The 15,050-nt window shown below is 45.0% G+C and overlaps 1 protein-coding gene across 1 annotated transcript; it reads left to right on the forward strand.

The window, feature by feature from the left end:
* Nucleotides 1-1,727: 1,727 nt before the first annotated feature.
* CD2 (CD2 molecule) lies at nt 1,728-11,898 on the forward strand. Its single transcript, XM_058800397.1, has 5 exons — nt 1,728-1,871; nt 4,555-4,851; nt 7,180-7,422; nt 9,357-9,476; nt 11,120-11,898. Exons 1-5 carry the CDS (start codon nt 1,811-1,813, stop codon nt 11,329-11,331), a joined length of 933 nt encoding a protein of 310 aa, XP_058656380.1. The 5' UTR covers nt 1,728-1,810; the 3' UTR covers nt 11,332-11,898.
* Nucleotides 11,899-15,050: the final 3,152 nt, after the last annotated feature.

Raw genomic sequence — 15,050 nt, forward strand, 5'->3', positions numbered from 1 at the left:
GCTTAACTGGAAGTAGTAGCCTTCATTATGCATACATGAGATTCTTTTACATCTAGTTCTACCACTATGGAGCTTTACCTGTCTTCTCTCTCTCTCTCTCTCTCTCTCACACACACACACATATCTTTCCCTTTGCTTTCATTTGTACCATGACAATTCCCATCCCAGTGTGTTGGCCAGGTGAACACGCCAACAAACAGACAACCTGCAGGGGTACCCTGAAAGCAGGCAGGGGCTTTGAGAGATGTTTGCCTGAAGAAAAAGAAGAGAAACAAAGTTGAGCAGAGCATGGACAGTGGTTTCAGCATGCTGGGCCTCCCTCTGCTCTCCTGATGGACCAGCAAAAAACCTTCAAAGAACAGAGGAGAAATCAGGGTTGCTGCCTTTACCCAAATTCCTTTAGGTGCCCAGGCTGGAAGCAGATGTGTCCAGGAGTTTGACACAACTTGATTGAGTGTGCCACTGAGTGTGGCAGCCCCTGCCCTCAGCTTGTTTCTTGCCACAGAGGGTGGAGGGCAGGCACAGAAATGTGATCTTGCTGCTGTTGCTTCCTCTCTCCTTTTGTGTGTGCCTCCTTTGTGTGTTCTTTGGAAGGAAACAAGAGCAGAAAGAAGGAAGAAAATAGCAGAAAGAAGGAAGAAAAACTAGATTTTCCTGCACTGTTATTTTTTTAAATTTCATTAGTACCAGTAAAAAATGATTAAGCTGGAGAAGGGGAGGTGTCTTACAAGGAAGACCTAACCTCAAGGAAGAGGAATGACAAGAACGAACAAGCAAAGTTTATCTACTCTTGTACATATCTGGTGCCACAGATTTCCTTCTGTCTTCTTTCTTGGCCTGTGCCTGTCACAAAGAGCTGGAACATTTCAGTGGCTACTGCAGCAGAGGAATTATGGTGATGAGGATAAGACTCAAAATCCTCACCACTCCTTCTGTTTCATACTGGGATCAGGGATAAGGACCTCATTAGCTTCTCTCATGGTTTTTAGACCTAGCTCCTTACAGCTTCTTTGCTCTTTCGCACAGCAGCCAGCTCCAGAGCTGGATTGTGGCTGGATCAAGGCAGGGTTCTCACCCCCTTTCATGCCCATACATACCCCAGATGTTGATGCCAAGCTGATCCTGCTGCTTTCCAAGGAAAGTGTGTCTCCTTTCCAAGCCTTGTCCAGCAGCCTCTTGCACCTCACTGGGGCTCCTGGGCTTGTTCTCCCCTTGCTGCTGCTGAGGCTGTGGAGGGGAATTAGGGTTCCCATCACTCCCCCGCCCAAAAACTGCATCCCTCCCTCCAGGATGATAGCATGTGGATTGTGAAAAGCCCGGAAAAAGGTACCTGGATGTCTGTAACTCTTTGTTGTCTCATAATGTCCTAATCCAAATTGTCCAAATTATTATTACTCTAACAATATTGCTATTTTTATAACCATTTTATTATCATTAAACTTTTAAAATTTAAAAAAACCCCAAGTGATTGGCATTTTTCACGTGGATGCTGGAACTGGGCTCCTCAGGTGAGCATTGAGGAGTATGAGGGCCCCACCTGGCCCTCCAGCTGGGTGGACAAACCTCCAGGGCATTCCTGTATTTTAGTGCCCATTTTCTTTGTTGTCTCCACGTTGCCTCCATGCAGACAAAGCACCCTGTTGAGGCTGATTTCCGCCCCTGCTAGAAATGAGAAGTGCTGGAGGAGAGGAGGAGGGCACAGAGGCTGCACTGACATGTCCCATCACTGCCTGCTTACAGCAGAAAACCCTTTCACCTGCCAGGAGCTATCACTGGACAAGGCAACACTGGATGGTTTTTGACCCTGAAAATGAACTTTAGGAGGATTTTCCTAGTCAAGTGCTTGCTGCTTTTATTTCCCAGTGTAAAATGTGAGTTTTTCTTACAGTTTTTTGCTCTTTTGGGCTGATGTTAAAATTGCATTTTAAAGCATTTACAACTTGGTGGGCTGCTACTGATAAGGAACTTGTTCCACTTTTCCAATGAGTGAAGACATCTGGGTTATTGCGATTGTTATTTGATTTAATTTTCAGCCAGGGGGAGGGCAGGACCTGAGTTTCCTATTCCAGTTATAATAATAAGCTGTAAAGAGTTTTGGTTTTAAGTTAATGAGCCTTAATTTGACACATGTGTAATGAGAAATGTCAGCATACAGTTTGCATTCTGCCCTCAAGGCAGCTTGTACTACATTAGAGATCCAGTTCACTGTGCATTATCGCATGTAATTTCCTTTTCTTATCAAAGATGTGCAAATCTTTTGAAAGTGCAATTTATATTCTTCCATAAATATTAACAGAGTGATAGATTCCAGTGTCTTCAGTGGAGCTGAAGTTTAAGATGTGAAAACAGCAAGCGACTGCATATATTTTTTATATTTTGCGTATTATTGTTCTCATTATTTTTTAAAATATTAATCTAAAAGCTTAATTAAGGTGTTAACTCATAGATTAGAGAAGGTTTTTTAAGAGATGGAGACAATACAAGCCTGCATAATTTTTTTCTCCCTCTGTTTCATTCCACTAAGTTTGTATGTATGGTGGTTTAATGCTTTGCTTTTCCTTCAGAACAAAATTAATAGATAAATAAGGATTTCTTCTTTTTATGTACACAATCTATAAAACATCTTCCCCAGCAGAAATAAGGATTATTCCCTTGAATAGAAAATAGTTTCCTTCCTTCTCTAAAATTACTATGGGAGCTTTTTTCTTTTAACTCTTTCTTGTGACTGAGTGAGCTGTGGCCTCTCAGTTAAAACATTTCTGCCCTTTGGAGCACATTTTAGTGGGCATTTTTATCAGAAGTGCTGTTTCATTAGTTAAACAGATTTTTAATATCATGGGATACTCAGCTTTCCACTAGAAAGACAATGGAGACTAGATTGATATTTAGAAATGTCTCTGGTCCACAGAGATGCCATTGAATTATCCTTGGAAACTCAGATTATTTTTTTCCTTTGCTTTCAGAGAGAAAATGTAAGTGGTGTCTGTTATGCAAAGAAATCCTATTACTAGCTCTAAATACTTGTTCATGACTGAGCAGAAACAAGTATCAGAAATCAAATATTGGGGTATAACGTGTAGTGTCATCTGTGTGGGGCGTAACTGCTTCCAAGGCTGTTTAGTTGATAGCTTTATTTCAGGACATTTCATTAGATATGTCAAATACCTTGCAAGAAAGGCAATGCAGGAAAAACAAGCTCTCTTTGGAGGTGGTGAATTGCCAGAAGCACTACAGCATTAATGTTCTTGTTGCAGAGGCATGCGATTTTAGTTCTCTGATTATCTCTAATATTGTTAGTTTAATGAAATAGCCACTGGGTTTCAGTTTCCCCTCCGTGGTGCCATTTATCATTATCCTAGATACAAGGAGTGAAGGACTGTAATAAAAATATGCATAAACACAGGTTTTTCTCTCTGTGGGGAAAAAAATACTTAAAACACATAAAATTAGGGCAGAGTCAGCTCTGTGTGGTGATGGGAAGGGAAATCTGCTCCTGCTGATTGGCTTCACCCTGTAAATTGAGGAGGAATGAACACAAGAATCTGACAAACTAAATAAGCTGTGGCTCTGAGCTCGTGCCAGTGAGCTTATCCCACCTGACACTTGCACGCAGATTTCGCCCTCCTCCTGCAGGTTTGTCCACCTGCCACGGGGCTGGGGACAGTTCCTCACTTGAAATGACCTCCAAGGAAAGTTTCCCAAGTGCTGGCTCACCAGAAATGGGCCCAGCAGAGGCGGTGGCTGGAGGGGAGCGGGCAGAGCACCCGGGCACTGCTCCAGGAGTGCAACATCCCCACTGCTGCACACGTGGTGGATGTTTAGTAAATATCCCCTTTGGCAGCCCCAGGCTCAGGTGCTTCCCAGTCCTGACACCACATTTGGAATCAAAGGAAAAGATTTTTAGGGTTTTTATTTTTGGCAATTGCTTTTCTTGTAATGACTCCTGCAACCCCTCAGATGCTGGTAGCTGTTTATTCCTGCCCTACTTTCCCCATCAGGGAAAAATCAAGTGGGTGCATTCCAGGGGGGCAGAGTAACTGCTGTGGGTGTGCCTCCAGCTCAGTGCCTTACACTCACCACAGATTGACGTGGGCTGCTATTATTATCATCATTGCCATCACTGGGGTTGCTGAAATGATTCTGCTGTCCAGAGATGTAACTATTTTTGCTGTTTGCAGTTCTGGGTACCAGCCCGTGCCATGTGCAAAACACAGAAGTGACCTTCTTTGAAGGAAGGGCTAAGTTCATGTTAAACTGAAATGGGAGGGCATGAATTTTGGCATCCAGAGTCACTCCAAGTAAATCAGCCAGGGTATAAATTCAGCCTTTGAAAGCTGGGCTCTTTGCTTTCTTGCCTCTCAGAATTAAATTGGATGCTGGAATTTATCTAATGAACAATCAAGAAATACTTTGGAGCAGGGGAAGAAGATAGCATCAGTAAAGCAGAGAGGCTTAGGCAGCTCAGGAAGGGGGTGGCATAGCAAGTGACAACTTTTGGGTGACTGCTGTGGCTGCTGGAGACAACTGAGGGGCTGGCTGTGCTTCCCTCCACAGGCTCCAGCACCAGCTGGATTTACAAGGCAGTGAACGAGACAGCTCTTCTCAGCATTGCTGCTCCTGGGAGCATCTACGAGGCCACATGGAAGAAAGGGACACAAAGGCTGGTTCAGATCAGAGACAACAGAGCCAAGCACTTTGTGAACAAGGAGCAGTGCAGGTGTGCCCTACTCCGCAATGGGACCCTGGAAATCCAGCGCCTGCAGAAGGAGGACAGTGGGAGCTACACGGTGCAGGCTTATCAGAAGGATGGACAGCTGAAGGCAGAAGAAAGTATAATGTTATTAGTTCAGGGTGAGTTTTTGCCTTTCCCATGCCATGCTCAGGACAGCTAAACAAGATTTGGTACTCTCTGCTCTGTCCCACAGCCTTTCCTACTCGGTGCCCTCCTTGCTGATTAGGAGTGGGAGGACTTCTGTAGGGCTGTACCTTTTTCTTCCTGCCACTGACAGCAGCCTGCCTCTCTCCTCCCTTCTCTGGATCTGGTTGATGGCCTCAAACCCCCAGCTTCTTTCTGGCTCCCCTGTTTGTCATCCAGCATGTTCCTAGCTGTGCCCAAGGAAGCAGCTGTGAGCAGGTTCACACTGAGAGCAGGGTGAGGATGGTCAGTCCTACTGCAGCACCACCAATAGTGCTGAGACCCTGAGCTGGGGTGGGACCTGAGAGGGGCCTGGGCTGCCAGCAGCATCCTGCTTCCAGAAACCTCTGCTAGGAGCACAGCAGCCCATGTGGGGTACAGCTGTGGCTGATGCACTGTGGGTTTTGGGTACTTCTGGTGCTATTTTATGGGTACTGAGTTATGACTGGTGTTGCCAGCCCCTTGAGGAGAGCTCAGGAGTCCTGATGGCACTAAATGCCTTAATTCAGGCAACGGAATCCCACTCCATTTTTGCTGTAACATACAAAACAGCCAGCAGTCACCTCCCTTGAGATGAACCACAACAGGAGCTGAACTTGCAGTGGAAGAAGACTCCTGCACCCTATCCTTGCACAGCACAACACAACAAATAGAAAAGCTGTGCTCTTTAAAGCACAGTTAAGCACACACCTGGGGCTTTCAGCTGCTTGGGTTCAAAGCATGAGGGCAGCCTCCATTCCTGTGCTGTATCTTGTCCTCAGAGATCAGAGCAGTAGCAGCCCAAAGGTTTTGGGGTGAGAAGGGATGATGGGGATGGCTATTCTGCTCCTTAAAAGCTGCTGTGTCCTCTCCAGACCTCTCAGCTGTAGGACAGCATGGCTTTTTTCCCCAATAAGGGGATAGCTTTGCTCTGTCCTTCTTCAGTCATCATGCACAGCTTTGCCAACATCTTGAGTTTGTGGCACCAGCTGGGATTACAGAAATGATGCCTTTTTGAGGCAGCAATGACAGCTGGAATGGTTTTAGCAGGGTTTCTGTGCAGTGGGAGGCCCCTTTGTGTCTAAGGGACTGCTGAGCAGAGCAGTGAGGGTGTCTCACTGCTTTGAGAGCTATTACTGTAAACAGAGTCAGGAAGTCATCAGGGCCACTGCTGTCATTGGGGTGTCCCCATTTCAGGCCAAGGTTAATTCTCCAGCCCAGCTGTGTGCTGCATCATTTCCTCTGCTGTTACATTACCTCTGACACATGGTTTTGGAAGTCCTGTAGTAACTCTTGGGTCCTCGAATAATTTGTCAGCCAGGCTGGACAAACAGTTGTTAAAAATATTTGAAAATTGTCCCAATGACATCCTCACCCAACTCCAGCACCTGGACTCTAATGTTTCCCACCGGGATGTTTCCCTGAGCAATAGGTTCCAGGTTGCAGAGGAGGAGTGGGCTTACCCAGGAAAGGGTGGCTGTGGATGTTGTGGTGTGAGCCTTGACTGCATGTGCTATGAGCAGTCCTTATTTTCTTTAGAATTTATGATCTCCATAATTTACTCAGCCTGTAACTACAGGTGGCACTGGCATTTTTTTAATCTTGTCTTAAAGGTAGAAATAATTATTTTTATTTGCTGTCCTTGCCAGTTGCCCTTACTTGATGAAAACCCTGCAGGCCTTTCCATCTCTTTCATTGACAGAGAAACTGGAACCAAAAGGGAGCAAGATGTTTGCAGGGCATAAGAAGAGACAGAAAAATTTTTTTTTTCCTGTCATAACCTCATTGAGAGCTGAAGTTTCTGTTTTGTGCTCTCCATTCTGGCTTGATGGCCTTCCATGCTGTGGTGTTGTGCTTGCTGAGTGCTGTTGGTAGCACACAGAGCACCATGAGGAGCTTTTAATAATTTTTCCCGCTTTAGAGAAAAATCTCTCTCTGATGGGCACAGGCTGAACAGGATCAATTTCCCTTGCACCAAAACACAGGGTCCAGAGGTGGAGGTGCTGTGGTTCTCAGTCCCTTCCACCCACCTCAAGGAGATTCAGCTTCCTCCCCTCACTTGCCTGGTGTCCAGCTCTGCTTTACTGAGCCAACTGTGTAGGCTACTGCTCTGCATTTTCTTTATTGTTGCCTTGTTACCTTGCAGTTGAGGTCCAATTTGCTCTTCATTCTTGTGTGATCTCATTAGCTGGTGATTTGGGGGTTATTCTCTGTTCTGCTTAAAGCAGAGGCTTTCAGGAGGAGAAATACTCTCAGACATGCCTGTCCCTTCCCTTCTCTTTCAGAACCTGTCCCTCAGCCAATCCTCATGGCTGAATGCAGGAATAAAAGTGCGTCTGTCAAGTGTGAAGCAAAAGGGAAGGCCAAGGATGAAGTATTTTTAATAGAACTGACCCAACCCAATGGCAAAAAAATCCAAAAGAACGCAACAGTGCTGGAATGGCACGGGTGGAATTCTGGGACATTCCGATGCGTTGTTAAGAACAAAGTCAGTGAAAAAATGGCTGAAAAAGCAATTGACTGCTCAGGTAAGAAATCTCTTCTGTCATAATGTGCTAGGGTGGACCACTGCTGAGGGCAGTGAGGTGTGAGAGAGGTTTTGCTCTTCCTCTTCTCCTGTGGGGAGATCCATTGTGTTTTTCTCCTCTCCACGATCATGTCTATCAACGTGGTGGTTGCCTGCAACTGTGGGTGTGGATGAGTTCTCTCACAAGGGGGAAAATAAGCTGCTTGCACTCTTCAGCTTGGCCTAGAAATCAGGAGGGAAGTTCTGGAGGGTTTTTCTTTGGGGTTACACGGGTCAGATAAGCATGGTTCAAATGTACCAAGGTTTTCCTATTCAGCTAACCACAGATGCAGCAAAAGGACTGAAAGGATTGCATTTCAAATGGGAAGAGTCATGCTGGAAATGATTCAGTAGGCAAAAGAAGTCATCACAGTTGTCATCCTCCCACGTAAAAATTCTGCAAGTTAAGGCACAAACAAAGGAGAGATCACACTGGTGTGACACTGGGTGTGCTGTTCAAAGTTCAGAATTCCAGTGCAGTGCTGGGGAAAAGTCCTTCAATTTGCCAGGCTTGGGTTCATCCCACCCAACCACGAGTGCTCTGCTGGAAGCATTCTCTTACTCTAGACTCTTGCTGGAGCTGGTGGAGAGTAAAAGGGGCTCACAAGATCTGGCTCAGTATTTCCAATTTTTACCCATTTCTGCCACAGTGAATTTAGGGAAAGTCCAAGTCTGAAGGACAGCCCATGGTGTGAGAAGGGAGGGAGCAAGCCCTGAGGCTTAAAGGCTTTACTGAAGTGATCCCAGGTCTGCTGATTGTGACTCATGGGCCAAGAGCTGAGGGTCAGGATGAGCACTGCTCTCCTGTGCAGCTGATGCCTTCTGAATAATCCTGATTTCAACAATAGCCAAGCAATGCATTTTTGTGCTGCTGCCTGACCTGATGGACTGCACAGTCCCGTTGATGATTGATGTTAGCACTGGGAAGGGGCAAGCAGGATGTGGCATGGACTTTGGAGCCAGGTATGAAAGTGTGCTGCTGGATTAGATCTGTTTAAGTCAAGGCAAACTATCCCAAACACCTTGTCTGGATGAGGAAATCCTGGCCAAAGCTGCCCATGCCAGGACACAAGCCAGGCAAGGACAGGTCTGCCTCTAGTCAGACACTGGCCATTGTCTAGACAATTTTGATTTCACTTTTTCTCACCCTTGAGAAACACTCTTTCATCACAGGATGAATTGGGTCAGAGAGTTTGTTGTTTGTTTTTTTTTTTCCTCACATCATTAACAGAGAAATACCAATGATCTTTAAGGTAAAAATACAGCATTTCTCAGACACCAAAAACCCCCTAAGAACGTGGAACACTACTCTTCCTACCCAAACTAAATACCTCTCAAATTTTCTATGTAGTGGCAGAACTCTGCCAGATCCACAGTAGATTAAAAATCCCTCATCTTGGAGCCCCACCTCCTTCTAATCCTGCTGCCCTCTGTGAGCACTTGGTCCTGCATTTAAGGCCAATCACCTTGAATTTTGATCTTTAGAGGCAACATTTCAGGTGGGCTTAAGCTCAGCCAGCTTTTCATAGAAGTGTAATTATATGTGACTCTGTCCAGGCTCCTCTTGCACTCATCTGGGAGAAACAGGTACAGAAAAAGCCAAATACACCTTGGTGTAACACTGGCTGCTAAAACAAGTGGCAATTTAAATACAGTGAGCTGGCACACATGAATGCTCTGGTTTCAATTTTCTGCAGAACTTGAACCCATCAGGGAGCAATCAAAATTCTCAACAATGAGGAACAGCAACTTTCTGCTGTCAGCAAGTAAAAGGCAAAGGGTGGGATGTCTGCTGGTCTGCCTTTACAGTCAATGGAAGAAAATGCAGAATTCTGAGTAGATGTTGTGCAAGTGATTTCTTTCCATTCTAACATCCTCTTTCATCCCCTAAACTAGGCAAGATGGACTTTTATCGCATCTTGAGCATAGCAGGAGGTGCAGTCTTCTTTGTCATCTTTGTGATTTGCATTATTTATTGTATCAGAAGGAGGAAAACGAAAAGGAATGAAATTTATGGTAAGTGTTTAAGAGGCTTTGTTTTGCTATCCAGCCACCTAAAATATTAGAGCTTCCCACTGACAGCAACCCTGTGGTCAGGAGCATTTTCTCTGCCCTGACATGAGCAATAACGTGTTGAATGCACATGGTGAATCTGTGTAGATCAGCTGGCATTGCCAGTCTCACTTTCTGATATGTGCTTTGAGAAAGCCACCTGAGTATAATTTTACATTGTGGCTGTTCTCTTTTGAGTGGTACAGATCACTGCCTCAGCTGTGCAGTGACACCATAGCCTCAGCTCTTGGGCCTGGATTCAGCAGGAATCAAGAAAATTAGCCTGAGAAAATGAATACTAATATTTTAGTGATTATTTTATGGTGACTAGCCTCTCTGAAACAGTTTGCTGTGAGTTTAAGGCCAACTCAGTGTCTCAAGAGGTAAATCCCTCAATCCCTAAGTTAAGATGAGTGATATTTCAGAAATGATGAGTCAGTGATCAGAAGTCAGCCTGTATGAATTTACCTCTTTGTGTGAAAATTAATGCTGACAGAAGGGATCTCTGGCTGAGAGGATTTTGGAAATCCCAGCACAGACAAAGGCAGGGCAAGGTACTTTGATGTTATTTCCTGGGGTTAGATCTCACTTTCCCTTTGGTAGCCTCCTAAAGGGGACAGAGCAGCTCAGGCTGGGGGTGTCCACTGATGTCTCCTTGATAAAGCTGATTCCCCCAACAGACAGGGCAGAGCTTTCCCAAGTGCTCCAGGTACCTTGATCTCTGCCAGGCAGCCAAAAACTTCCATGTTGGCCTGGGAGATGCAGGCAGAGGTGATTTTTGCTGTTCACTGGTGTTGTGGTGCTGGGTGGGTCCGCGGGACGAGGTGAGAGTTGAGAAGCTGACTGCGAATTTTTAGAAGGCTGATTTATTATTTTACAATATGATATAATATCATATATTATATTATATTAATATTGTATGATATGAAAATTATATGAATTATATATGATATGAAATTACATGAAAATTATATTATATTAAAATGATATGAAAAATATTTGAAATTATGTATTATATGAAATTATATGATATATGAAAATTATATACTAAAACTATACTAAAAAGAATATATAAATAAAACCAATATTTTATTTATATAATTTATATTTATAATGATTTATATTTTTATATTTTTATAAATTTTATTTTTATATTATTATATTTATAATTATTTATATTTTTATCTTTAAAAATATAAATAATATATAAATAATATATAAAAATATATAAAAATAATATATAAATAAAAAGAGAAAAGATACATCAGGAGGCTAGACAAGAATGATAATAAAAACCCATGACAGACTCAGACTCTGACACAGCCGGCTGTGATTGGTCATTAATTAAAACCAATTCAGATGCTGGGTAAACAGTTCTCCAAATCACATTCCAAAGCAGCAAGACAGGGAGAAGCTGAAGCTTCACAGCTTCCCAGGAGTAGAATTCCTGGAGAAGGGATTTTTCATAAACTGTTACGGTGACACACTGGTACAGCCGGAACGTCTAAGAGTGGCGGCTTAAAACACAACATTTGGGCTGAGGCCATTTCTGTGTCTCTTGGACTTTTTGTTGGATGTGTGACTGTGGGGTCCTGGTGTTGTTGCAGGGGAGGAGCGAGCGATGCAGACCCTGCCCGTGTACCATGAGATGGGGACGATGAGGGAGCTGCCCCAGGCTCCGTCCAAGCCCACCCCGAGGCAGCAGCGAGTGCAGCAGCGGCCGCTGCCCCCGCAGCCCCAGGAGCCACAGCAGCCCCGGCCCCAGCCACGGCCCCGCACCCAGCCACGGACCCCAAACCCCCCCAGACACTGGCCCTGAGCGCACAGCCTGGCGTGCAGCAGGCCCAGAGCCTGCAAGACTTCCCTGGTGTTCAGCAGCCTAAGATGGGAAATGCCAACTCATGGTGACTGGACTGGAAGCCCCTCTCTTCTGCCTTTGGACCCCTGCTTATCTCTCTGTAAGACTACAGGTCACTTTCCTTTAACCCTTGCTATTGGACAATTTCCAAAACCCCTGAACCCTACATAAAGAGCTGCTTTTGCCCAGCTTGGGCAGAAGAAAACCTGGGAACCTTCACAGAAGAACCTTCTGTCACTGGGAACCTTCGCAGATGAATTAATAAAGACATTGCTGTGGAACCCCACACAGATTTCCAGATTTCTCCTCTCTTTCCCTGCATCTGCCTGCCTAGGCACCTAGTAAGATAAGAGCTGATATCACAATGAGCTGATCATCACTAAAGAGCTGATACCACAACCTTGCTAAGGTTGCCTGCAGCTAAGAACTGCTTGGACAGCTGTGCTGACAGGTCAGAGCTATCTGGACCCTGTTGTAGCCTGCTGGGGACAGCCTGAATCCCAGAAAAGGCCACATTTCTGGCAGGAGGGATGTTGGTCTCTCTGCTTCACCACTCTCTGGGAAAAGAAAGTTTGTGACAGCCAGGAGCCCCTCCTGCTCAGCCCTGTGTAACACTCAGCTGTGAAAAGGCAGCTTTCCTTGCAGAGAATCAGCATCAAATGGAGACCAGGAGACTCAAGGTGATGGGCATTCATCCCTGTGGCCATTTTTTCATCATGTTAGGATACAGATATGGAGCACTGAAACCTGTGTCTTTCTGTGGTTCACTTGCTTTTACTGCACCTTCTTGTTTTCTTGGATGATATTCACCAAGAAGAAGCTAAAGCTCTACTTGGACAAAACAGACCTATGGATCTTACAGGGTTCCATCTCCTGCTACACATTAGGACAGCTCTCTGGCTTCAGCATCAAATACATGGACTCCTGGATCAAAAATGAGTTGTATATAATTAAATATTTGACTGAAGTTGAAAGGATTTGTGTCGTACAATGTAGAGAAGAAAATATTGAAAGGACCTTGAAGGACCTCTGTCGGAAAAACACAAATGGGAAAGGAAGAACTTCTCCCTTTTCTCCCTTTCTCCACTGTGTTTAGAAAAGAAACTGTAGACTTGAATTGCAGCAAGGGAGAGTTAGGTCAGTATTTTATTTTTCTTTTTAATGAAACACTGAGAGAGATTTCTGAGAGAGGTTCTCCAGCACCGGGGTTTCAAAGGGTGGATGAGACTACATTCTGTGAAGCCTTTGTGTTCTGACAAGGGCCAGGAGAATGTGCTACACAGCCCCTTCAGGGACAGTTTCAACTCAGTTTTCTTTGACTTTTAGGCAAATAAAACAAACCTTTATTCTCATAATAAGTCTGTGGGGCTATCCAGACAATTTTTGTTTTGCCTAGAAGAGGTCTGGTCTCCTTTGGCTCATGAAACAGAGCATTATAAACTGCCCACCAGTAGGGTTGCTGATGGCACTGTCTGAATTGTCAGGGATTCACATCCCAGGGACTGTGTTTCTTGATTTTGCTGGCAACACCTCAGGTATAATGAGGGGATGATGGAGAGCTGCTGAGAGATCTGCATCCCCAAGGGAGAAGCTGGACTGCAAAAAGTGCACCTGCATTACCTTCCATGTGGAGGTGTCCATAGCTGCCTCTCAGGACAGCTGAGGAGCTGAGAGCACAGGCCTGTTTTAGAGCAGTGTCTGCATGGATACACTGACCAATTTAGGGTAAAAAGCAAGGCAAGTGAAGGAGGAGAGAGCTACAGGAGCCACAGAACACAAGACAACCAGCCAGCTAGCTGATGTGTCAGGCAGAAGAACACCCAATGCCTCTTCCAGGCTGGCCCATACCACATGTGCCAGGGCAGATAAAACAGCCATGCTTGTTTCTCCTGAGAAATAGGACTATTTTTATCTTCTGGGGTAAGGGCAAGGAGGCAACTTGTCAGGAAAACGAAGCTTCTGCCTCCTCCAGAGCTCAGTCACTTCACTTGAACTCTGACAGCAGGAATAGCCCTGGGAGTGCCACTTGCTCTCTTGCCTTAGCTTTCTGCAGCTGATTCTTGGGCTTTTGCTATTTAAAATTGCATTTGGTAAGTGTTTCATGGTTTATTTTGTAACATACCATATGTTATATCCCTGAACTGAACAAATAAAGAGAAGACTGGGTGCAGAGGATCTTAGTTCACAGCTGTGCTGGTACTTCAGTATCTCACTTTGATACAAAGGAGGCAAAAAACCCCATTTTGGTCCCTGAGCCACAGAGGCAGGGTGCAGGAGGTGTCACACTGTCCCTGGGAGGTGCTGGGGTGCCAGGAGCTGGTGGGCTCAGGCTGGTGTGGTGAACACAGCTGCTCTGCCTGTCCTGTGAGAGCTTTGCTGGTGCTGCTCTGTGGTTACAGGTGTGGGGCTCCTTTCTGAGAGAGAGGAAGGGTTACTAAGGCCTGAGAAAGAAGATTTATCCCAATTGGGTTGATTTACCCAAAACACAGTCCTTGGCAGGCAAGAAAATACTACTAGCACAGAGCATGCCTGTGCAATGGAAAGCTCACCAGGGCAAAACTTATTTTTTATTTGCTCCTTTTCTTTTGATGGTCACCATTGTTTTTGTGATGTCTCATTGTACAAGTACTGTCTAGTGCAGCACATCAGGAACAAACGTGAGACATCGCAAAAGCAATGGTGACTGTCAATGCTCCATGACACATTCAGAAAAAATGCTGACTTATCAAATAAGCACCCAGCAGATTTTCATTTTTCTGAATTCATGTTGTGGGGCATTCAAATCTTGGGTTTTTATGCTGTAGTGGATGTTTCAGCTCTGGAAATTGAGCTGACATTGGGACCTAAGACATAACAGGACATGCTTGGCTCTGGTGGTTCTTGCTGTAACCTTTCTTGGTTCTTCTTTTGTAGATGCATCTACCACTGAATCATGAGGTGAAGTGTTTTTTCCTACTCTTCTTCAGGGGGATGAGATGATCAATGCTGGTCTTGTCCTTTTCTGTCTGCTGCCTCGTCCCCCTGTTTGAGAGCTGCAGTTTCTGTGCGTGGGTATTAGCAGGGATCAGTTTTGTTGGTGGCGTGCTCTAGAGCCAGAGCTGAAGGAATGGGATGGAGGGAGGCTCAGCCCTGTGATCAAGGCAGGTCTGTGGTAGTGCTGTGGGTCTGTAGCACTTACCAGATGGGCAGAGTGAGCAGGCACCCAAAAGAGCAATGGTTGTTTCTGTAGAAGATACAAATCTTCTATCCCAGCATTAACCCGTGTGGAAACAGCAGCACTTGCTGCCCAGACCTTGCCTTTCTAGTAATGTAACCATAACCTGCTTGTATCTCTCTTGGCCTATCTAGAGGGAGGTTCTCAGGCTTCTGACAGAGGCCAGATAATAATTTAATTTCTAAACCAAAACTCTGAGTAAAAAGTCAAGTAGGAAACCATAGCTAGTACAAGCCTTTCTTGAGATGCTTGCCAAAATGATGCCATGGGGAAAAGACACTGATTTTGTCCTTATTCTGCTACAGATATTCAGGTGCTGCAGCTGATAATGTAAGAGGTCTGGCCTCAAGACTTTGGATAAGATCAGTTTGTAGTAGCTATCAAGCTTGTGAAATACCACTGCTGGGCAATCCTATCTCATGCTGTGGGAAGAAAGATAAGGGTTAATTGAAGGAGAGCACAGTGA

The sequence above is a fragment of the Ammospiza caudacuta genome, chromosome 2 (assembly GCF_027887145.1).
Source record: "Ammospiza caudacuta isolate bAmmCau1 chromosome 2, bAmmCau1.pri, whole genome shotgun sequence".
Taxonomy (NCBI): domain Eukaryota; kingdom Metazoa; phylum Chordata; class Aves; order Passeriformes; family Passerellidae; genus Ammospiza; species Ammospiza caudacuta.